Source organism: Salarias fasciatus, chromosome 17, assembly GCF_902148845.1.
Source record: "Salarias fasciatus chromosome 17, fSalaFa1.1, whole genome shotgun sequence".
Classification (NCBI taxonomy): domain Eukaryota; kingdom Metazoa; phylum Chordata; class Actinopteri; order Blenniiformes; family Blenniidae; genus Salarias; species Salarias fasciatus.
In genome coordinates, this window is record NC_043761.1 from 4,061,549 (window position 1) to 4,084,210 (window position 22,662).

Below are 22,662 nucleotides of genomic sequence, written 5' to 3' on the forward strand. Positions count from 1 at the left end.
CTTCCTGCTCTCACGTCATCTCAGGGTGGATTTGAACCTTCGCGTTATCGTCACATGACGCTGATGCTGTTCATCTCAGCCAGATGTAATGTCAGCTGCTGAAACGGAGCACAAACTGCATTTCCTTTATGTTTTCAGTGTAGATCTTTACTCTTCAGGTCAGTTTGCGTCCCAATCGGATCTTTTGATGAAGGCTCATTTCATCTGGAGCACTGTAAGTTTGACAGTCTCTGCTCTTCATGTTTATTCTCGCAGTTTTCTCACCATTGACTCCTCAGCTGTTATCTCAACAAATCAGCTGTTTACTTCCTTCCTGAACTCTGCTGACTTTCAACCCCTGACGACTCTTTTTTTTCTGAATCAATCCAGTTTTCAATAGGTCATTTTCATTTTTATTACATAAAAACAATGTATTTCAGACATTTTCTTCGTGACTATTCACAATTTTAGCTTATAACACATGAAAATTAGAAATGGATTCGGGCAAAATATTACAAAATTTCGTAGGAACAGGATTTATTTATTCTTTACCAGCAGCCAAAATTATTAGAAAATGCAAAAAAGTACTTGAAATATTTTTGTTTGATTTAGGTTACAGTTATGAGTGTTTTTTTAAAAGAACTTTTAACATTTTAGATGCATTCTATTCTTACTTCACTCAGTTTTAGTGACAACATACCTACAATATCAATAAACCCTACAAATATTTTTAAAAACGTTATAAATGAAGTATTTCAGTAGTTTGTCCTGAAGTTCTTCGAATTTGTTCGTTTTCCTTTAAACAGACGGAACTTTCCTGCGGTCCGTGGTCACGGGGGGCGGGACTAAGTCCAAAGAATTCTTGGCCAGACGCGATTGGTGGATTCTAGACGTCTCCTCTGATTGGCTCAATTATGTGTCAGTCAAAGGGCTTTAAACAGAGCGGTGCTCTGATTGGTCGAGTGGGTGAATGTAGGCGGGGTTATGAGTTTGTGTCAAGACGTCACAACCGGAAAAGAGTGAGCGGAACTTCAAAATGAAAGCTTTTAATTTAATAGGTGTTTCGTTTTTTGTTTTTGTTTTTTCTCTCTTTATTTTTTGATAGATATGTAGTTGTGCTATTAGTACTCAAAGTACTTGAACATTCAAATGACCCAAATAATATTTTCTTTAAAGCACTGAATTGTTGAGACTTTTTACCTTTTCCAGTAAAGTTTTTTTTAAACCTTTATACACTTATTACTCTGTTGTAGAGACCAAAAATAACTAGAAACTATGGTATTACTCCATAGTCATGAAAACAAAATATACACACAGAATGATGCACTAACCTGGCATTGTGTTATTTTACTAGGATCAGAGATGTGGCGAAAATAATTCTTCTTATTCCTAAATGTTATTCATAACACAAAAAACTGTCTAACAGTTATTAGAAAAATAAAATCAATAGTGATAAACTTCAAACACTTTCAAAAAAATTCAAAATAAATTACAAAAAGAGGAGCAACACATGAAAAATGCACATAAAGTAGTTCACATTATCTCTGTCGCTCTTGAATTCTGAGAATAAATTGAAATTCTGACTCATTCAGAGTTTTTCCATCAGAATTGTGATTTTTGTTTGTAAAAGTCAGATGACAGTACAATAGACAGCAGGTTCAGACAGGATAAAGGAGTGTAAGAGCGATAGATGACTCTTGGTTTCTTCTGAGGAGGACGTCTGAACTTTAAATCTGATTTGGAAATAAGTTATTATACTGATTAAAAATAAATTTTAAAATATCAATCAAAGCAATCTTGGTGACCCTAATTGTCTTCCTTCACTTTCCATATGTGATGAGAAATATAACAACAGAAATCATAGATTTAAAGGAGATAACTGACAAAAGAAGAAAATCATTTTTTAAAACATGTAGCTTTATTTTGAAATTGTAAGCCGGATGCACTCCTTTGTCGATGTAAACATGTTAAAGTCTTCAGTAAAAGAAACAAAAACACATTTTTACAGGAATTAATTCTGTTTAAGTCAAGTTACACATGAAAGAGCGGCATAAACAGAGTTGTGTGTGTGTGTGTGTGTGTGTGTGTGTGTGTGTGTGTGTGTGTGTGTGTGTGTGTGTGTGTGTGTGTGTGTGTGTGGCTCCTCCTCCTCCTCCTCCTCCTCCCCTGAATTCCTGTGTGTCTGGGCTGTGAGCAGAAGGAAAAAGGAAAAAGAGACTCAGCAGCACTGTGTGTGTGAGTGTGTGTGTGAGAAGAGATGATCAATAAGCTCATTAGTTTCCTGATCGACTCTGAATCTTCTGCCTGCGACTGAAGCGGCTCAGTCTCTGCTCCACTCTGAGAACTTGATCAGGACTTTTCCTCTCTTCGTCCCTTCACTTCCTGAGGAGTTGGAGTCAAACTTTGAGCTTTTCCAGCCTGATCGGAGCTGAAGAGCTGCTGTGTGGATACAGAGTGTGTGTGAGTGAGTGAGTGAGTGTGTGTGTGTGTGTGTGTGTGTGTGTGTGGGTTCAGGGGACATCATGGAGATCCTGGACAGCAGTGAAGCCTTCCTGCACTGGGACAGAAACCTGAGTGAGCTGTCTGAGTCTGCAGAGATGGACTGTGCTCTCTACACCAATGTAAGTCTTCCATCACACACTCACTCTGTGTGTGTGTGTGTGTGTGTGTGTGTGCGTGTGTGTGTGTGTGTGCGTGTGTGTGTGTGGTGCCCTGCTCTCCATTCACAACTCGAGCCTTGGGGTCCAGGATGCAGCTGCTTTGAGCTGCAGAAGTTTCAGTATTTACTCTGAAATGCAGATTTGCATGAGTTTTTCAGTTTGTGTCAAAAAAAAAAAACACATTCAGGACAAATTATTCTCTTTTACATCAGTTTGAAGTGATCATAGTGAAGTAAAGAGAAAATTAAGAGAAATTGATAAAAAAAAAAAAAAAAATCTCCTCATGACTGTTATTCTAACATAATATGAGACATTTTATGGCTCCAAGCACATTTACAGTATTTTATAAGAATGTTTTTACTTCATTCTTTTTTTAATTCCTTTAATTCAGTTTGTTTTTTTTTAGAATAAGCAGCGCCATTTTTGTTTCAAATTCTGGTCTTTGATAATTGTTTAAAGCACCATAAAAATCTAAAACCTGCCAGTGAAGTGAAGCATAAGACTGAAAATGTCCTGGATGGATGTTTTTTATGATCATTCAAGCATATAAAAACATTTTGTGCACATTTACAGCACAAGGTTCAAGTCTTGCTACTTGTTTCCCACACCTTGTGTTTTAAAACTTTATTTAAAAGCTTGTATTTAATGACAAAACACCTAAAATTGATGTAACTTCATAAATATTGTAAGAATTTAAATCAATCCGAGCTGAAATACTGTCGCTTGCTGCAGATCTGCTGCGTTTCCTGGGAGGATCGTCTGTTTTTCTGCTTTATCTCCTCAAGTTGTGTCTGGAAAGTTTATTTTGAAACGTCTTTCCAGTTAAAACACTATTAATTTGATCTTTTCTGAGAATCTAAATCAGCTGCTTTCAAGTCTATTTTTATTTAAAGTGCAAAAAAATTGTGTGTTGAGAAGCGAAAAGCAGCGTCTCTCTGTGAAGCCGCAATATTTAGATGTTTTTGTTGATGTGACGGCAGCTGTGCTGGAGGTTTGCCTTCAACAGTTTATTTACTGTCATATGAATAACACACACACACACACACGGGTCTCCTCTCAGTAAGACGAGCTTCAGTTATGTAACTCAGAGTGTCTTCCAGTCCATTCGGGTAACGCTGAGGGCCGGGAGGAGAGCGAGTGAGACGGAGTGGGAGGCCAAGGGGGTGTGTGTGTGTGTACGTACATGTGTGCACATGTTAGAGTGTGTGTGTGTGTGAGTTTACAGAGGAAAAACCAGCAGGCGGATGGAAATCAGACACCACGGAGGCCGAGTGAGCCTCAGACTACACACACACACACACACGGAGGGGTTTCCATCACCTCTGAGGACACCGTGATGATTTAACCACACTGGGTTTTAAATCATCCCTCGTTTTCACTTCCTGCTCCGACTGGGATTCGAACCTGGGTCCCCCGGACCCCAGGTCCAGACCTGACCCAGCGCTCTATCGGCAAATCAGACCTGTGAGTTTTTAAACATTCCGAGAGCCAGCAAGTCTGTTTCGAGTCTTCAGATAATCTCATTAAGAAGCTTCCTTCAAAATAACAGTGTCAGTGAAAAACACTCACAAGGTGAGCGAAAGGAGCGCTCCCGCCGTGGGACTGCAGGTCCCGACCTGCGAGGGAAGAATCCGTGAAACGAGACCCGAGGCTACAGATCAGCAGGGAGCCGATGACGGCGCTGCGGCTTGTTAAAGAGGAAAACGATGCCTTCCAGTCCAGTCGTGTTCAGCCAGTCTGTCTGACGAGCTGATTTACGTGAAAACATCTTTATGGTTTCAGGAATAATCCTCTAGATTTAATCCACTATACACACTAAAAGGTGTGCAACTTAAGAAGCTGTTTCTCTCCATCTGTTGGGAAATAGTGGGATTATATAATCTGATCTGTGTTTTCGGCGTCTCTGAACTGTTATCAGAGGAATGCGGTCTCTCTCCTCGGATGCAGGATTGCTGCTGCGCCTCGTCCCAGCCTTTGTCGCCGAGATTCCCCCCTTTTGTTCCGCCGCGTTCCGAATCGCTTTTATTAGAGGAAGCTGCGGATTGTGGGCCGACCGGTTCGGACCGGGTTGTGTAATCCCGACCCGGAACACCGACGTCAACGAGTGTGTGAGGTCAGAGGTCATAGAGAAGGTTCTGAACCTGAAAAAGAGGGAAAATTGTGCAAAGTGTGTGCCTGCGTACCTGCAGCAGGCCGCCAGCACAGAGCGAAGCTTTGACACACACACACTCACACACACCACACACACACACACGGCAGGCAGGCTGGTCACAGTGCCGAGCCTGTTCTCCGGCAGGGCAGGGCATCCCGGCCTCGTTCCGTCTCCGTGTCAATGGTCCGTGTGTCCGCTGGAACAGGAGTGTCAGGACGGAGACGGCGTCTCACACACACACACACACACACACACACACACACACACACACACACACACACACTCCGCTCACTGCTGTTTAATCTTAAAATAACTGTCAGATAAGGCGTGTTTACAGCCAGTCGCTTTTGGGCGTCAGTCAAAGGTTGACTCGGCGTTCCCGGTTTTCCGTGCTCGCCGGACCGGCCGGCCGGCCGGCGGAGGACGGAGCAGCTCGCCGTGTGAGAACGGCGCCGGGTGTTTTTACAGCAGGCGTGGCGCCGGATCTTCAGGTCGCCCCGACTGGATCCCGGTGACAGAAGGACGGCCTTTACTGGAGGAAGCTCAGGCTCCAGCAGTTCCTCTGGCGGCTGATAGGGGGCAGCGTTCAGCGACGGTGTCCTCCAGACGCTGCGCATGGGCCTGGCGCTCGCTCCTCCTCCTGCAGTCTGATGAAACTGGGCCCCGGTCGGTGAAACGGCGGCGGGCGGCGGCTCGCCGTCTGAGCGAAGCTAGCAATCAGCGCGAGGGCCGGCTGCGGAGCGCCCAGAGTTAAATATACCCCCAGTGTTCCCGTCACTCCTCCGTGTGGCTCCAGGCGCCTTTCCAGGCTTCAGACGGCGGTTAGCGGGGCGGGGGTGCGATGGCCCCTCAGACACGCCTCCCGCCCGCCTCCCGCCGCTTTTCCACACCTCGCTGGTTCAGGATCTTCTGTTTCCTCCACAGTTTGTCAAACCGGCGTCTTTTTGGTCATTTGAGTTTCGGCTCTGATGGTTTCCGTAGCTCCTCGCCGTTCCCCTGTCCCGTCCTCCATCTTTCCTTTCCCTCCCCCGGCGGAGAGTCCAGACATGTCGGCTCGTGTCCAGGATGCCTGAGATGTCTGAGACGAGCCGCCGCTGCCAGCTGCTGACTCACGCGGCGCTGCTCTTCGGTCCAGATGTGGATCGAACTCAGCGACCCGCTTCTTTAAGGCACTGTTTAAAATTCCAGTCTCTTCCTGTCCCTCTGTTAAAGTTTCCTAACTCCCTCCAGGTGTTGAACCAACACCATGCTGGTTTCCATGGAAACGGCAGTAGTCTCCATGTTGGTGCCTCAAAAGGCTTCAGTCTGCTTTCTGTTTTCAAAACGTGTTTTCATGTTAAAAGAAGTTGAGGAGCTCCACTATATTGACCTGTTTTGACACATTTCCCAGCATCCTTTGCTCTCGTATGGATTCCCGCTCCTGCAGAAGTCTGGCCAGGGGTTAAAGGTCAACGTGTTGTCCGTAGTTTGAAGCAGAAGTTAGAGGCTTTTCTCCAGTTTGCTCTCGCATGAGGAATTCTGCGAACACCTGACGTGAACGAGCCTGTTCATCCATGCAGAGCTCAGCGAGTGAGAGCGAGGGCGCGTCAGTAACAGTGTGTGTGTGTGTGTGTGTGTGTGTGTGTGTGTGTGTGTGTGTGTGTGTGTGAGAGAGAGACTTGGTATTCGTGTGGAAAGACTGGGCTCACTGAGGAATTGAGATCAGCGGCGCGCCCAAACAAGTTTCCCAGAGTGTTTGCCTCTTCTGGAGGATTAAGAAGTGGAGAGCGAGGGGCTGACCCACATTAGATCCTGGAGGGGGGAAACAAACACACACACTGACACACACACACACACACACACACACACACACAACGCAGGAGGCCGATGAAGCTGCACATGCACCCTCAGGAAGTGTGTGTGTGTCACGGTGAACTGTGCAGAAATGGAAAAAGTGAGCGCTCTGGGAGTTTTGACCCAGTTTTCCCAGAGGAGGAAGTCCAGCTGTGTTTCTGTTTGGCACTGACAGGCCGGACAGAGACCGAAACGGAACCGCCTGGCTGCTTTCTGCTTTTATAGGCTGGTGATCTGCAGCGTTTCCTTGTTGACCTGGGTTTTTAATTTTAGCTAAATCATGGCTAAAGGTGAAGGTTTCTTCACTGTGGGTCACTCCAGCCTCTGTCGATGTGGATTTATTGATGAATCAGTAGATTCACTTTATTTACAGAATGAGATCAGACAGTGAAAACTGCTGATTGTGACATTCCAGCCTCTCGTTCTCAGAAAATCTGCAGTTTTTCTTCCTTTTCAGAGATAGTGAAGTGAAAAGTAACAATCCAGTATTGAAGTTCTGATCGTTTAAGAATGTTTCCAATAGAACTTGGCTTTAGTTGAGGTCTTCACCAGCCTGGCAGCAGCTGCTCTACTGCTGCTTTTTCTTAATAATTGCATGATGAGTTAAAGTTACATTCCTCTTCTCATATTTTTTTCTTCAACCTTTATGTAACCTAATGACCATTAAATACAAATGTGACCATTTCTTTCTATTGTATGAAAATAATCAGAATATTTGGACATTTTTTTCCCAAATTCTTGCAATTTTGTTCATATTTTTCAAATGTGTTTGTTATTCAGTGAATTTTGATTAAATGTTTTATTTTGCCATGTTGTTGGTGTTTGAACGGAGCTGGGCGGATGTGATGGAGGAGGAGGAGGAGGAGGCGGAGCTCCAGCTGGGATGTTGTTTGGGTTCCTGTGAAGACGAGGAGATACGCTGAACCTCGGCGACTCCGCGACCTTTATGGCTGATTTCATCCTGGAAAAAAAACCCAATAATGGCGGTTCACATGAAGCCGTCCTCGGAGCTGGAACTCACCCCCTCAACCCCCACCCTCCAGATAAAACCCAGATCTAATCCAAGGCCTGTGCTTCGTCTTCCCGAGCCGGCGGCGGCGTCCCGCTGCTGCTTTTCCAGGTGATAAGTGGCTGTAGAGTCATTTATGGCCCCGCTATCTGGTGCCCGGTTTGACTCCAGCTGCAGGCTGCAGAATGTCTCCAGGCTTCATCTTCACTTGTTTTAGCTCAAGTGGATTCGCTGCTTCGATAATGAATTACATGCAGGGTTTATCTACACCAGGGGGGGGTCAAACATGGGGCCCGTGGGCCAAAAGTGGCCTGCAGGAACTCCGATCTGGCCAAACCACCCAGCAAATTATAAATGTTTCAAGGAAAACATTGATTTTAACATTAATTTGTAATGGATAGAACACTGCTGAGGTGCAGTGATGCTAACCTGACAGATAGCTGCCTGGCTGCTGTTAGAGGGGGGGTTTGGAAAAGCACCCAGAATGCAACAGCTGGATGTCCTCAGATGATTTAAAATCCTCACGAACTGAAATTCTGTAATGAAATCCAGTCTCTCCACTTGTCTCATCTATTTCTGCTTCACACCTTCTGGGGAGATTCTTCAAATGCCAGAAAAAAGAGAAATATTTGCATGTTAGCATGTGTGCTAATATGCAAATATTTCCACAAAGTTGGATGCTAGCAGTGCTAATGCTAATGCTAATGCGCTGGAACCTGGATTCCATTCAGAGTGATTAACGTGAACTCACGTGTGTCTGAGTGTTTTATTAGAGTGTGTGTGTGAAGCTGTGTCATCAGCAGGAGTACACACAGGTTTGAGTGCGGGGCAATGTACACACTGATGAACACACACGAGGCAGATAACGCCCGGCCGCCGCGCTTCCTGGACTTTCCCACATCTGGATTAGCTCGGAGGAGGTCACATGGCGACACCTCTCCCCTGCCGTTACTCTGAGTTCTGCTCATTGACGATGAAAACACACTCCTTCACACACACCTCTAATCCAGCTGTTAGAAGCTGTGTTCCCAGTGACATTGAGCTGTGTTTTCAATCTGGAAGCGTATCAGTGGAATTCAGAGGCGCTAACCTTCAGCAGCCGTGCTGTTTTCTTCCTCATCGGCTTCAGCTAAACCTTTCTCTGCTTCAGTGGAAGGTTTTGCCAGATAATCTCACAGGTTGATCCCCGAGGTGCCGGCATGGCGCCGACGTTCAGGATCTGAGTGTGTGAAGCAATAACTCAGCCGCCTCATCGCCACACCACCGCTTCCAGCCCTTCTCTGTTGATTGATTGATTGATCTGAAGGAAGCCAGAGGACCAGAGCGACCAGCTGTTCTGTGTACCGCACATCCTGTACTTCATTGTTTCGAGTTGTTTGCAGAACTGGATCCACCGGAGCCAAATTATCTCGAGAATCCGGTTAATGTGGACTAAATGTCAGTGATCCTATAGTTAATCTGAGCTATTTATAAACCCTGCGAGCAGCTGAAAAGTTGCCAAACGTGCCTGTTGCTTCATATTCTGCTCTGACGTTGAGGCCGATGTGCGAGCTGCTCATCGTGTGGACGCCGGAGTGTGTCCTCCATCCGACATTCGTCAGATGTGATTAGAATCAGACTTGGTGAACCTCCTTTCTCCGCCGGGCCGCGTCTCTCCGCACGAGTCAGGATTTCTTATTATTCAGCCGAGCTGGGGAGATAATCTCTCTGCGTCTGCCGGCCTCGTCACGTCTTCAATTAAAAGATTAAAATCTGCTCTCCGGGCAGCCGGGTCGGCGGGTACCTGGGAGAAACGGTGCCAACATGTGGAGAAACGCCGGTGACCTACTGCTTCACTTTCCCCCCAGTTCCTGCTCAAACTCCCAGTTTTCCCATTTAGGCGTCAGCGGTTGTTTCCCAGCTGGAGAGGCTCGAGTTACAGGCCACCCTAAATAACAGGCCTGTGTGAGGCTGTGCAGACAAAGAGCTTTCTGTGTGTGTGTGTGTGTGTGTGTGTGTGTGTGTGTGTGAGAGAGAGGGTGTGTGTTTCACTCAGACTTCTCTTTTTCTTCCTACACTCCTTCTTCTTCTTCTGTGTCCTCATGCTGGCAGGATTATTAATCTATTCCCTCTTTAATTGAAGAAGGGATCAGATTTGACCTTTGTCCCGGCGTCTTGACTCGTCCTCGCGGTTCTTGCGGTTCTCGCGGCGCAGGGCGGCGCCGGCGCCGCACAAACCTGATCTGATCCCACAGACTCAAACTATGGCTTTGTGCTGTGTGTAATTACTCCTCCCTCCAGCTACGCCCTTCTTCTTTCTTTCTCTCTGCTATTTTTAAGTCTTGTTCAACACCTACGAGATGCTGTCAGCTACATGTCCCCCCTAGTGGCCATTTGGGGTACTACAGTCTTAATACATTTAAAATCAAAGTGTTTTGAGCAGAAAAAACCCAAAAGAAAAACCAGTAATAGTCTATTTATAGAATAAAGGAAACAACAACAAGCAGAGCAGATAACATATGAGACTTCTAGTCCAGAAAGTACGCCAATTATAGAAAAACTATTGCTGCTCATGACCTAAATAAAAGAAAAGGCAGAATATTTCTGTAATCGAGTCAACTGTTTTTTTGTTCTCCTTATGTTTACAAAGGAAAAGGTGTTTTTTTTTTTTTTTTTTTAGTTTGGCTCACTTTAAATGCTGTAATTTTTTAATTGCAGTAATTAGTAAAGTCACTTCCTTCTACCTAGGCATGTGCTGTGTGTATATAATGTCTTAATGACCGTTTTGATCTGCAGTTATGACAAATATTTCTTGTGTTAGACTGTTTTTTGATGTTTTTTTTAGGATTTAGAGTTCAAGCTTCCAGCTGGAGACGACCGGCATCTTCTACATTCTTCAGACAGACTCTTTCTTTGATAGCAGACAGATAAGAGTCATCAATTCACCTCAGATCATTAAAAAAAAAACCTTCAGACGGCTCAGAAAAGGCCGGAGTGCTGTGCTCCCAGACAGGAATGTGTCTGCCGGTCTCAGAGCGTCGTCTGGCGCTGGATACGCCTGAACCGGAGCCGTAATGACTGTTATGATCGCGTCTGAAGGCTGGAGCGACGGCGCTCCCAGTCCAGACGGGGATGCTGTTGCCGGGAGACGTAGCGGCGAGGAGCTGTTTGCTCTCCGTTCGGTCGTTCCGTGCGCACGATGCCTCTCGGTTCCACGCCGTGTCCGACGGCCGCGCTGCACGCCGGGAACGGACCCGCTGCTGGATAGAAGTGTAAATATTTGTCTTCCCTCCCTCCTTGAGTACATTCATGCTGTTGGTGTTTGCACACACTCACACACTCACACACACACACACACACACACACGCACAGAGGCCTGAAGACGGGCCTTATAGGGGGAGTGTACAGCGGTGTGTGTGTCCAGAAAGAAAGAGGTCATTTGTCTCCTCCTCCCTCCTCCGTCCTCCATATGCTGGACATTCAGTCCTCGCCGTCTCTCTCTCTCTCTCTCTCTCTCTCTCCTTCTGCTCGGCTGAGCCGTGCAGATTCTTCACGTGTGTCTCGTTAACTTTTCCGCTTTCGCTCCGGCGGCTGATGGAAAAACCTTCCTGCTGCTCCGGAAAGCAGCTGAACTCCAGGAGGTCACCGCCGCAGCAGGACGAGGCCTTCAGGTCCGCAAAGCCTGCAGGAGAAGGCAGCTTTCTGACTTACTGTCAAACGTTGGATAGAAATGGTTTATAAAATCCACTATGGGGTAAAATATGAAATAACAGTACTATAAAACTGAAATGTGCTCTAGTAAGATAATGTATTAAATGGAGTATAATATAGTTTATTATAGATCAAAATGGAAAACTTAAAGGATGGATAAAAAACATCCTACTTATCCTGGAATAAAGACTCAGAATCATGATAAAACTGCATAAAAGTAGATTTTAACTAAATAAAAACTGGGAAAGTTTGTATATTGTACTTTAAATGCACTTTTTTGACATATTTCTTTTACGATTAAAAAAGAACATTAGCGATTAGTATTGATTAGTGGTTGGGAAAAAAATCGGGTCACAAAAGTATCGGGAGGATTTTCAATTTGATTTTTTTTTTGTTCAAAAATCGATTATTTTCCATATTTAACAGTATAGAACTTAAACCACTCTTTTACAATGGGACTTTTTTTATTGTATTGTTTTTGCAGATTAAGATATCCTAGTATGTTCTGTATGTTAAGAAGACATGAGGATAAAACGTCCTGGTTTTAAGAAAACATTTTTTCTGCTATTGTTTTCCTTCCTTTATACACAGTCAAAGCTTTTGAAAAGAAAGTTCAAAATAAAAAAAAAAGAGTTTCGGATAAAGTTTGTAGACATCAGAGTTTTTCACATGGTCTGGTGGTAAAGTCAACTAAAAACACAAAAATCGGAGAATTGATGACAAATATACAAACATTAAAACATTTTAATCCAATAAAAAGAAGATTTTTACTGGTAATGACGAGCTTCATTACCTGAAATAGATTTCAGAGACACCCTGTAGATACTTTGTCGGACAAGGTTTCCCATTGGCTTCCATTCATTTTGCGACGTGCGAATGACTTCCACATCCTGACACTTTGATCTGTGACTGATGGACGGACGGCGTTTCTTTGTCGTTGCTGCGGCGGACCAGCTGATCTCCGCCGCGCTGGTTCCTCGGGGAATCTGAGACGGCGTGTTATCGCCACATCTGCTCCGCTTTGCTTTGACTGACTCTTTGTTGGCGCCGGCCACAACACCTGAACACAGAGCAGCTTTCTGCCCAGAGAAGGGAGGAATGTGGAGGAAGAGGAGGAGGAGGAGGGACGGAGGAGGGATGGAGGGCTGTTAACTCCTCTGTGTGCTTTGTAAATGTGTCACCACACTGAGAATGAGGGCTGCTGTGGCCTTTAAAGCCAGCCTGAGCGGGTTGCTTTTCCCTGAGGGCCGACTTGCAGGATGAAAGGTTGGGTAATTAGAGAGCGGCTCCCGGTGAGCCTCCACGCCGTCTGCCCTCTCATCGTTCATCACCTTTCTTTTTTCTCCTCCCGCAGCACTTCTCGGAGCTCCTGGACGACCTTTCCCAGGATGCTCTGCTGGGGCAGCTGCTCAGCGACCCCTTCCTGTCCGGGGGCAGGGGTGCGGCCGAGGCCATGGAGGGGGAGGACGGCGGCGAGCTGTCCCCGTCGTCCCCGCTGCCGCCGCACATCACCGCCGAGCACAGCTACTCGCTGTGCGGCGACAGCCGGCCTCAGTCGCCGCTGTCGCACCTGACCGGGGAGCAAGGCAGCGACGCAGGTGAGACACCCAACATCCACCCTTGCCGGTACGAAAGACCTCCAGCCGGAGGAAAGACACTACGACCTCTACGGCGCTCGGGACCAGCAGCAGAGTTTCAGAAACATTTCCAGAGACTCTGAACACCGTTGTCGTGGAAACGAACCCCAAAAAGCATCACAAGTCTTTCAGTTGAAGTCGTTGCTATGGAGACAAACACTTGGAAAACAAAAAGTGTGGTTGTAGTCAGTTGAAAGATCAGAAATCTAGATTTCTTTCGGTGGAGGAGGCCTGTTTGATCTGCAGTGACCTCTGTTCATCGATCTGTGGATGTTGACGCTTCAGTTGTATCATTTCCCGACAAAGATCAAAGGTCATCCTCTCCTACGCGTGAAGTTCTTTAAACTTGATTGATTCCCGTGGATTCTGATCGGCTGGGTTTGTTTTAGGTTTGTGTTTGTGAGACGTGCGGCTGACTGCGGCGTGTTCTGGTCTCCTGCAGGAGAATCGGACGGCGACTCCACCGAGTGGCCGATGGAGCAGGAGGAGGCCATCCAGAGCCTCCTGTGTGAGACCCCGTCCCTCCTCCCCGCCCTGTCTCTGTCCCTGGGCCCCGGCGACGGGCCCCCGGCCGCCGCCGGCCCCCCGGCCGCCGCCGCCGCCGCCGCCGCCACCACCGCCCCTGGAACGGGTACCGTCACCGGCGGCGCTCTGGGAAAAGGCATCAAGGTGAGCGAGCAGCCGCAGCCTGGAGCCTCAGCTGGGTTTTATTCTGCTTTTCACTGGAACTCCTTCTGTTTTCAGATTAAAGAGGAGAATATCATCCCTCAGATTAAACTGGAGCCTCATGAAGTGGACCAGTTCCTCAATCTGTCTCCCAAAGGTCAGAGCCTGGTGCTGCGAGGCCCCCTGCTGGCTGGAAGGAAAACTTACACCAGCTTTTAGACTTCATATCTTCTCATTTTTCTAAGACTTCATGTTGTGGTCAGACCTTGAGCGGAAGTTGTTGTTTCAGGCCTGGAGTCTCTGCAGATGCCCCCGACGCCCCCCAGCTCCCACGGCAGCGACTCGGAGGGCAGCCAGAGTCCCATCCACGCCCCCCCGGGCCTGTCCTGCCCCACCTCCCCCACCAGCCCGCCTCCGGCGCCGGCCGGCCTGAAGGTGTCGCCCCGCGCTGCGTCCTCCCTGTCCAACTCCCCGCTGCTCACCGCTCCTCACGTGAGAATATAATTCTGATGTAATATTTGTAACTTTTGAACTTTTCTTTTCTTGCTGAAAAACAAGTTAAAAAATATCATAATCCAACAGAATCACCTGTTAAAATCAACTAACACCCAACTGATTTGTCCTGTAATACCACTTTTCACCAGGAGATGGTGTAACGAGTCGAAATACCTTTTTTCTTACACATGGAAACAAAGTTTTTTGGAGGAGGAGTAACTCAGTAAAGCGACATAACTCGAGTCTCGCTTGCCGGATCTTTGAAACGTGGCTCGGGTCTGTCCGTCCTGCAGAAGCTGCAGGGTTCGGGGCCGCTGATGCTGACCGAGGAGGAGCGGCGCACCCTGGTGGCCGAAGGTTACCCGGTTCCCACCAAGCTGCCGCTCACTAAAGCCGAGGAGAAGGCGCTGAAGAAGATCCGCAGGAAGATCAAGAACAAGGTAGGCGAAGACCGCGTGATCTCTGGATCATCTGAGGAAAAACGTTTTAGTTTCAGCAGATATTTTCCCTCAAAATGACGGCAAAAAGAGGAGTTTTAGAGTAAAAGTACACACAAAATGTTTAAATTCTCCAGCAATTATTCAGTTTTTTTGTTGTAGTCATGTGTACTGAACACAAACCGCAGATTATTTGAAGATTATCTTCAGATTTTATCTTTTATTTAGAAAATTTTGATGTAAAGACACCAAAACTAGATTTCTATTTCCACCTGTGTGTTTTTAAATACATAATAAAGTGTGAAATTGTCTTTTGAAAGTTTGTAATGTGATTTTTTTGCATGATAATTGAATAAATACAATGTGTAATATCTCATCTTGTCTCAGATTTCAGCTCAGGAGAGTCGCAGGAAGAAGAAGGAGTACATGGACGCTCTGGAAAAGAAGTCAGTCTCAGTTCTTTCTCTTATTGTTTCTTGTTCTGTGTTAAAGTGAGGGTCATTCTGAATGAAACAGGCTTTCTGCTGATGTTGTCAGCCTCCTTTTTAAACACAAGCTTTAGTGATCTGCAATTTATTTAACAAATGAAAGTTTAAAAACTGTTAATCTACATTGATTCATCTCCTCATACATCTGACTGCAGTTGACTTTAGAGGAATAATCAGTAAAATTGTGTATTTTTGCAGATATTTATCTTTTTAATGCCTCTGTGATTTGCTTGTGAAGCATTCTGAGTGGTATTTACTTTTTAAAAAGTCCAGAAAGAATCCAGTTTTTTTTTTTAAATGTGTACAGTGAACGTGACCCTGCAGTTCTCTTTTTGGCCACAGGGTGGAGACATGCTCCAATGAAAACCATGAACTGCGCAGGAAGGTGGAAACTCTGGAGTGTACCAACAAGTAAGAACACACACACACACACACACACACACACACACACACACACACACACACACACACACACACACACACAAAATGAAGTACTTTATCAGGCTTTGTGACTCTGGATGTTTCAATATTGTCATTTTTTAAGGCGATCAATACATTATCGCGCCAGTAAAACTTGCAGATATTGTTGTTCAGCTGTGAGAAAACTGACTTCAACAAATAAATAAGTAAAGTACAAACAACTCAATAAAGGAAAATGGTTAAAAAAAGTGTGTTCTTTACATATTTCGCCAAATTTAAGCCTGAAATTCGTCGTTACAAATTCATAATTCTTGTATTCTTATATTAACTACCAACATATATGAGCAATTTCAGTGAAACGACAAGCCTGAAACATGTTATGAAAAGTGTCCGGTTTGTGTAATAGGAGATTAATAATAATGATAATAATTAGAAGAACTTAAACAAATCAAGACTGAAAACCGTCCTGAAAAGCAGCAGCAGGCTCAGATCTATTAATGTCTCGTCCTTCATGCATGTCTGATGAGTGAACTCCAGGGAGTTCTGTCACTTCCTCTCACTTCAGCCTTTAAAGATTCTTCTGTCTCTCCAAACACACACCCTCTCTTCCTGATACTTTATTTTATTTATTGTTTTTTTGCTAATGAAGTTGAGTTGAAGTCTCCCAGCGGAGGAACTCGGCTGCACTTTTAAAACTTGAGGCCGTTTTAAAGATGTCAGGCTGCGTGGGACAGACGGCCGCGTGCTTCTCATGCATGGACGAGTGTGTGTGTGTGTGTGTGTGTGCGCAGTGTGTCAAGTGTAGCCTGCCACGAACCCAGCTGTTTCAGGTCCTCTTCAGCACTCGTTTGTTAAAAATAACTTCACTGTCGCAAAAAGTTAAATGAACCAGTTCAGCGTGTCAGTGTGTGTCTGTGAATGTGTGTGTGTATGTCTTTTGTCTAATCTAACACAAACCGTAACATCGCATCTGTTTGATCAATGTAAACCTCAGCAAACATCCAACAAACTTCTGTCTGCAATTCAGATGATGAAGTTAAGGTTTCCTTAATCACACTTCAGTCATTCATTCATTTATTTTCCAAGCCGCTTTGTCCTTTTCGGGGTCACAGATTAAACTACATGTTGGGTTAATTACTCTGAGTCTTACTTGTGTGTGTGTGTGTGTGTGTGTGTGTGTGTGTGTGTAGGTCTCTGCTGCAGCAGCTGCAGTCTCTGCAGGCGGTGGTGGCAGGAAAAGTCCCCAAATCCTGCAGGGTGGCAGGAACACAGACCTCCTCGTGCCTAATGGTAGGGGTGTGTGTGTGTGTGTGTGTGTGTGTGTGTGTGTGTGTGTGTGTGTGTGTGTGTGTGTGTGTGTGTGAGACGAAGCATCGATTATGATATTGAATTGGAAACATCTGCTTCCTTGCATGTTTCTTTAGCTGCCTGGCATTTTGTGTGATCAATAATGAATTTATCTGTGATTTCTCCCCCCCCCCCCCCCCCCCCCCCCCCCTTCCTATCACCCCCCCCTCCTCCCCCACCCCCCCCTGGCTGGGCTGTGTGTAGATGGTGGCGTTGTGCTTCGCTCTGTTTCTGGGGAGTTTCTATCCCAGCAGTCTGACTTCCTGGTCGTCCGTCACTGAAACGGGACTCACATCCAGACAGACGACAGTCAGAGAATCCTACACAACCACAGGTACACACACACACACACACACACACACACACACACACACACACACACACACACACACACACACACACACACACACACACAAACAAACAAACAAACAAACAAACAAACAAACAAACAAACAAACAAACAAACAAACACACACACACACACGCTCAGTCTTGTATTTCTATCCTTGTGGGGACCGTCCATTGACTCCCATTCATGTCTAGCCCCTAACCCTGACCCTTACCCTAACCCTAACCCACACCACAACAAAGCCTAACCCTAAAGAAATGTTTTTGCACTTTTACTTTTTTCAGTAACAACAACATGGTCAAGAAAACACTGTTTCTCCTACTTAGGACCGGAAAAAGGTCCCCACAAGGCACGTTGTTCCACGTTTTGCTATCCTTGTGGGGACATTTGGCCCCAACAAGGATAGAAATACAAGAACACACACACACACACACACACACACACACACACACACAAACACACACACACACACAAATTGGTTTTTTTTGGTTCTTACATTGCCCCAAAATGATTTTTTTTTTTTAATTTAAATGAGCAAATTGGAAAGATGAAACCAAAGAAAAGGAGAAAAAAGAAACCCTGTTGACCCTCCAGAGTGATCGAAATAATCTCCCCTCAGGTTTTATCAAAGGATAAGTGTCTTTTTACTATTCTGAATTTTTCTTTTTTGAGTATTAAGCAGTAGCTATTGTCTACTCGTCCACGCATTAGTCTATAAAATGAAATTAAAATAGAAACATTATGGGTTTGATGGTAATTCTTTGGGTTTTTATGTATTTTAGTCATTGATTCTAAAAACACTGGAGGTTGTTTAGTTTCTGTTTGAATAGAGAAGTAGATGTGATCAGTTTTGGATGTTTTTCTTGTTTTAAAGCTTGTAAAAGTTACTTAGTGAAAGCAAAGGGAAAAAAAACATGTTAATGTCTTTATGAAAATATTAAAGCAAAAGTCTTGATTTTCATAAAAACTTAAATCCAACCTGCATTGACCTCATTTAGATGTAATGAGTAACTTACTGTTAGTTTAGAAGAAATGGAGAAGTGCATGTTGTGTGGTGGGAATAAAATGCAGTAAAAACATGAGTGTAACAACAAAATCCACCAAGTTATCGTTTCATGTCTCAAACCGCTGCAGCGCCGCTCACCCTGACTTTTAAACCTTTCGCAGCCTTTCTGACTCCTCATGTTGTTTTTCCTCTTAATGACTCATTAGTTCTCAGCTGTAAAACTCTGGAGGTCCTTTTCTAATCAGATTCCACCTACTGTACACCACACACACACACACACACACACACACACACACACACACACACACACACACACACACACACAACACAGCCTGATTAGAAGACTTGACCTTTCGCTGTATCCTCTCTTACCACCCACACACTCACTTTTGTCATGGAGACCACCTATAATTTTCTTCACAATCAAATTCAATTTCCGCTCCCATTGTGCCCACACACACACACACACACACACACACATTTGCGGCGCCGTGCAAACTTTGTGTTTCCAGTTTTGAGCGAGCTTCCTTTCCTTCCAGTGAAGTCCAGGTCTCTGCTGTCCGCCTTCGAGGACGAGCAGCCGCACGTCCTCGGGCTGGGCGGCGAGTATCCCGACCACACGGAGGACGCGCCCGCCGTCGTCATGGCGGCGTGGCGGCGCTCCGAGCAGCAGAAGAAGAAGGCGGAGGCGGAGCCCGACGGGGCGGAGACGCAGCTGCCCTTCAGGAGCAGCGGCAACGAAACGCAGACGACGAAAAACCTGCTGCTGGACCTGCACAGGTAACCATGGCGACCGGCTCCACAGTGACCACTGAAGGCTGCCGTGAATCTGTACATGGCTCCTGTCATACTCACTATGGCCACAAGAGGTCACTGTCAAGATTAGATTTTGGTTGGTATATGTGGCTGTGCCACTTACATGGAACTTAAACTGAGTCGTACTCTTAAGTAAAAAAAATGTGTGTTTCCTGAAGAAAATGCAAGTGTGAATGCTGAGGTGAAAATGCTGAACTGTAAAGCAGAAGACGCTCAAGAAGAAAAGTAGAAAAAAGTTGAAAAAGTTTTGAAACAGTTGAAAAAGTTGGAAAAAATATCTGGAAAAGGTTGAAAATTTGAGTATTTTAAAAGTTGAATGGTTAAAATCGGTTAAGATTTGAAGGAGTCAAAGAGTTACAAAGTTTACAAATTTCTCCTTACGTTAACATGGGGCAAAAAGTTGCACAAAAGTTGAAATATTTCAAAAAGTTTAAAAGATTTTATAGAGCTACAACATAGCACCCATGTCTTTAAAGGGCTGCACATTTTGATCTTAGAAAAATAAAGATTTGGAATGTAAAGGTCACACAACGAGCCGACTCCTTGAGTTTCATCTCCACTGCTGCTCTCATTCTTCGTGCAGCCACAAGAGGGCGCCACCACACTTCTAAGTGAATACCTCTGCTTCCTCTCTCAGGTCTTTGGAGCAGATCACAAATGAAAGCAGGAGTAAAGTGATCGAGTTGGAGCGGACGGTCAACGAGACCTCCTGAGGCCCCCCCCCCCCCCTTCACCTGCCCCACCTGCCCCCACCTCTGCTCCTGTCTCCTGCTTCCTCTGGTCACCTTTGACCCCATAGTTCAGTGTCCTGGAGCAAACCTCGTCCAGTGGCTCCTGCTGCTGATTGTTTAAGGTCATTTTCACGGCTTCATCGGAAACACTGTAACGGTAGAAAAGAGGAGGATGTTATAAAGAGAGGGGGGGCACCGGCGGCCCCTCGCTCTCTGAAGTTAAAGTTGCACTGAATAGTTTCTTCATGAGTCCAAACAGCAGGTTTGATGTTGAGGCCACATTGAAATCAGTTCAAACAGACCGAGTGGAACATGTAGCGTGGAAATTAAATTAAAATATGACGTGTGAGTGTTTGAACAGGACACTGAGGAGGACCTCTGTATTTATATAAACCTTTTTTTTTTATTTTCTAAATTTTATTGCTCTTTATGGTTATTAAATGTTTTTATTTCATTCCCGTAATGCATACGACCCATTTTGATACTTGTGTTCAAACTTTATTTTATGTTATTGTACTCTTTTTAAATACGTATTGGCAGTTCTTCTCTGGCTGGAAGGCTTCTGCGCTCATGAAGATGAGTTTCAGAGAGATGTTTTAAAATTGAGCTTTGATGAGCTTCACCGATCGGCTTCTGTGGATAAGAGCGGTGGATCCTGTCTGCGTCTGAAAAGGGAAAACATCTCCACTGTGACTCTTCCTTTTTTACTGTGGGCATGAAAGAAACACTTAAATATGAATTTCTCTTAAAGAAAATGACCATTTTGCTGAACCACATGGGATTTCTGGGTTATTTTTTCTTTCCTTTCATTGTTCTGCCTTGCACACTTCTTATTTCTTTTCTCTTCAGCATTTGCCAAAACTATTTCTGTCTAGAAATAGAAAAAAAAAAAAGGATCTATTTTTGTAAATAGAAATTGTTGTTAATAAGTAATAATGTCTAAATGTGTCTCTTTAGTTTACGACCATATTTCATCCTGGCTGTTTTGGATTCTGTAGATTATTATAGATTATTTTAGATTATCAACCTCTCCCTTCAGGCTTTTGTTCAAGTCTTAAGATATTCGTACCACTTCCTGTTTCATTTCCATTACTTTGTTTTTATATATTTTCTGAGCTTTTCAAAAAAATGTGATTTCATATTCTTTAAATTCAGCTTGAATTTGCCTTCTTAAGTAGAAAACAAGGTTTATACCTGGCTGTGGTGTTCAAAGCTTCACAGATCAGCACTTACATCAGATTTATTGAGTTGAATCTGTCTCTTCACCGGGTGCAAACTGTATTTTTCTCACAAAATTGTGATATGAAACAGATTTTATTCACCTTTTTCCTGAAACCAGCAGCCAGTAGAAACGTCTCTTTTATTTCCGTAAATCTTCCTGCGTCTGTCGTTCCTGTGTAAAGCCAGCCTGAGCTTTCGTTCTGTCTTCTTGCTATAAAATTAATAAAGTATTTTCAGTAGTAAAAGCATCATTTGCTGTGACTGTGTGGTTTTGTGAAGGTAAGCGTAGCGTGCAGCTTTGTTAATAACAGCAGATCCAGACGATTTGAGCTGGATTTTTCTAAACCTGCTCCACAAAAAAAAAAAGAAGAAAAGAAAAAAAAAAACCTCAAAAAGAAAACGGCTAAACTGATTAGAAAAAGATGAAATGGTTGAAAAGGTTAAATAGCCTTCCTTCCTGTGGCCATCAGACTCCATCACCCCTCCCTGTTAATAGTGTTTGCTGTGTTTTTGTTAATTTAATCTTTCTGTTATGTTAGTCATGGTTAAGCCTTGTGCATATCAATATTTATTATTTATCCTGTCTCATTTGAAATTCAGCTTCCTATTTACTCTGTGTGGATCACTGCTTAGAGGAATTTTTCTCTGTGAATAATACTGTGTTTCTATTCTAAATGTCAAAAATAAGGATGAAATGGCTAAAATCAGGAACAAAAACAACTGAAAATATATTGATATGATTGCCATCCTAAGTTGTTACTAAAATCTCAAACACACACACTCTCTCTCATGCACACACACATGCATGCTGTTCCCTTTTGCTGCCACGCCATCTGAAATGTAACTGTTATTGAACTGATAGAGGAATATCTTGTTTATCAAGGATCCCGTGTTTATCTGTCAGAGCGGTTTTGTCTCTCTGTGTTTTCCTCGCTGTCCCAACCTTTTTGGAATTCCGGTTGGATGCAAAAGGAGTGGTTTGAGGACACGCTGACAGATGCTCCTCATAGAAGGCTAAAGGTCGTTTAAGGTCACTGCTGATTTAATGAGCCTGATGGTGTGGTGCAGTGAAGCTGGAGGAAAAGAGGATGCAGACAGATGTGGCCAGATGTTCCACACGCAGACCTTTTTGAAAAGTGGCGTAACAAACCCTGATGATGATCTGACACAGATACTTCCTGCTCGCGGCGTGTGGACTGTGTGATTAGTCTGAGAGAGCGCGATACGACAGCTCACCCTCTGCCCTACTTTCTGACTGATGATGCTGCAGAATGCAGCAGGAGAGGGAGTATCCCACAATGCATTGCTCTGCTACTCCCCTGGATGGAGGGATGGAGGATGGATGATGATAGGAAGATGGATGGATAGATGAAGGGTGAATGTATAATGGATGGATAGATTTATATAATATGGATGATAGATGATGAATGAATGGATGAAGGATGAGTGGATGGATGGATGGATGGATGGATGGATGAATGATGAAAGTATGATGGATGGATGGATGGATGGATAGCAGATGATGGATGGATGACTGGATTAATAATGGATGGATGGATGATAGGTGATGGATGTATGAATGATAGATGATGGATGGATAGATGAATGATGGATGGTTGATGGATGGATGAATCTGTGCATGCAGACTGATTGACGTGCGCTGCAGTCACTTCAGGTTGCATGCCTCCTCCCTCTCATCAGCTCGCGCTTTTGCAGTGTTTAATTG

At 44.6% G+C, this 22,662-nt stretch overlaps 1 protein-coding gene across 1 annotated transcript; it reads left to right on the forward strand.

Moving 5' to 3' along the window:
- The first annotated feature begins 78 nt into the window (after positions 1 to 78).
- Positions 79 to 21,184, forward strand: creb3l2 (cAMP responsive element binding protein 3-like 2). Its single transcript, XM_030113853.1, has 13 exons — positions 79 to 214; positions 2,177 to 2,600; positions 12,678 to 12,921; positions 13,403 to 13,629; positions 13,705 to 13,783; positions 13,916 to 14,118; positions 14,415 to 14,561; positions 14,946 to 15,004; positions 15,389 to 15,457; positions 16,657 to 16,756; positions 17,018 to 17,147; positions 18,708 to 18,948; positions 19,622 to 21,184. The coding sequence occupies exons 2-13, from the start codon at positions 2,502 to 2,504 to the stop codon at positions 19,695 to 19,697; spliced, it is 1,674 nt and encodes a 557-aa protein (XP_029969713.1). The 5' UTR covers positions 79 to 214; positions 2,177 to 2,501; the 3' UTR covers positions 19,698 to 21,184.
- Positions 21,185 to 22,662: the final 1,478 nt, after the last annotated feature.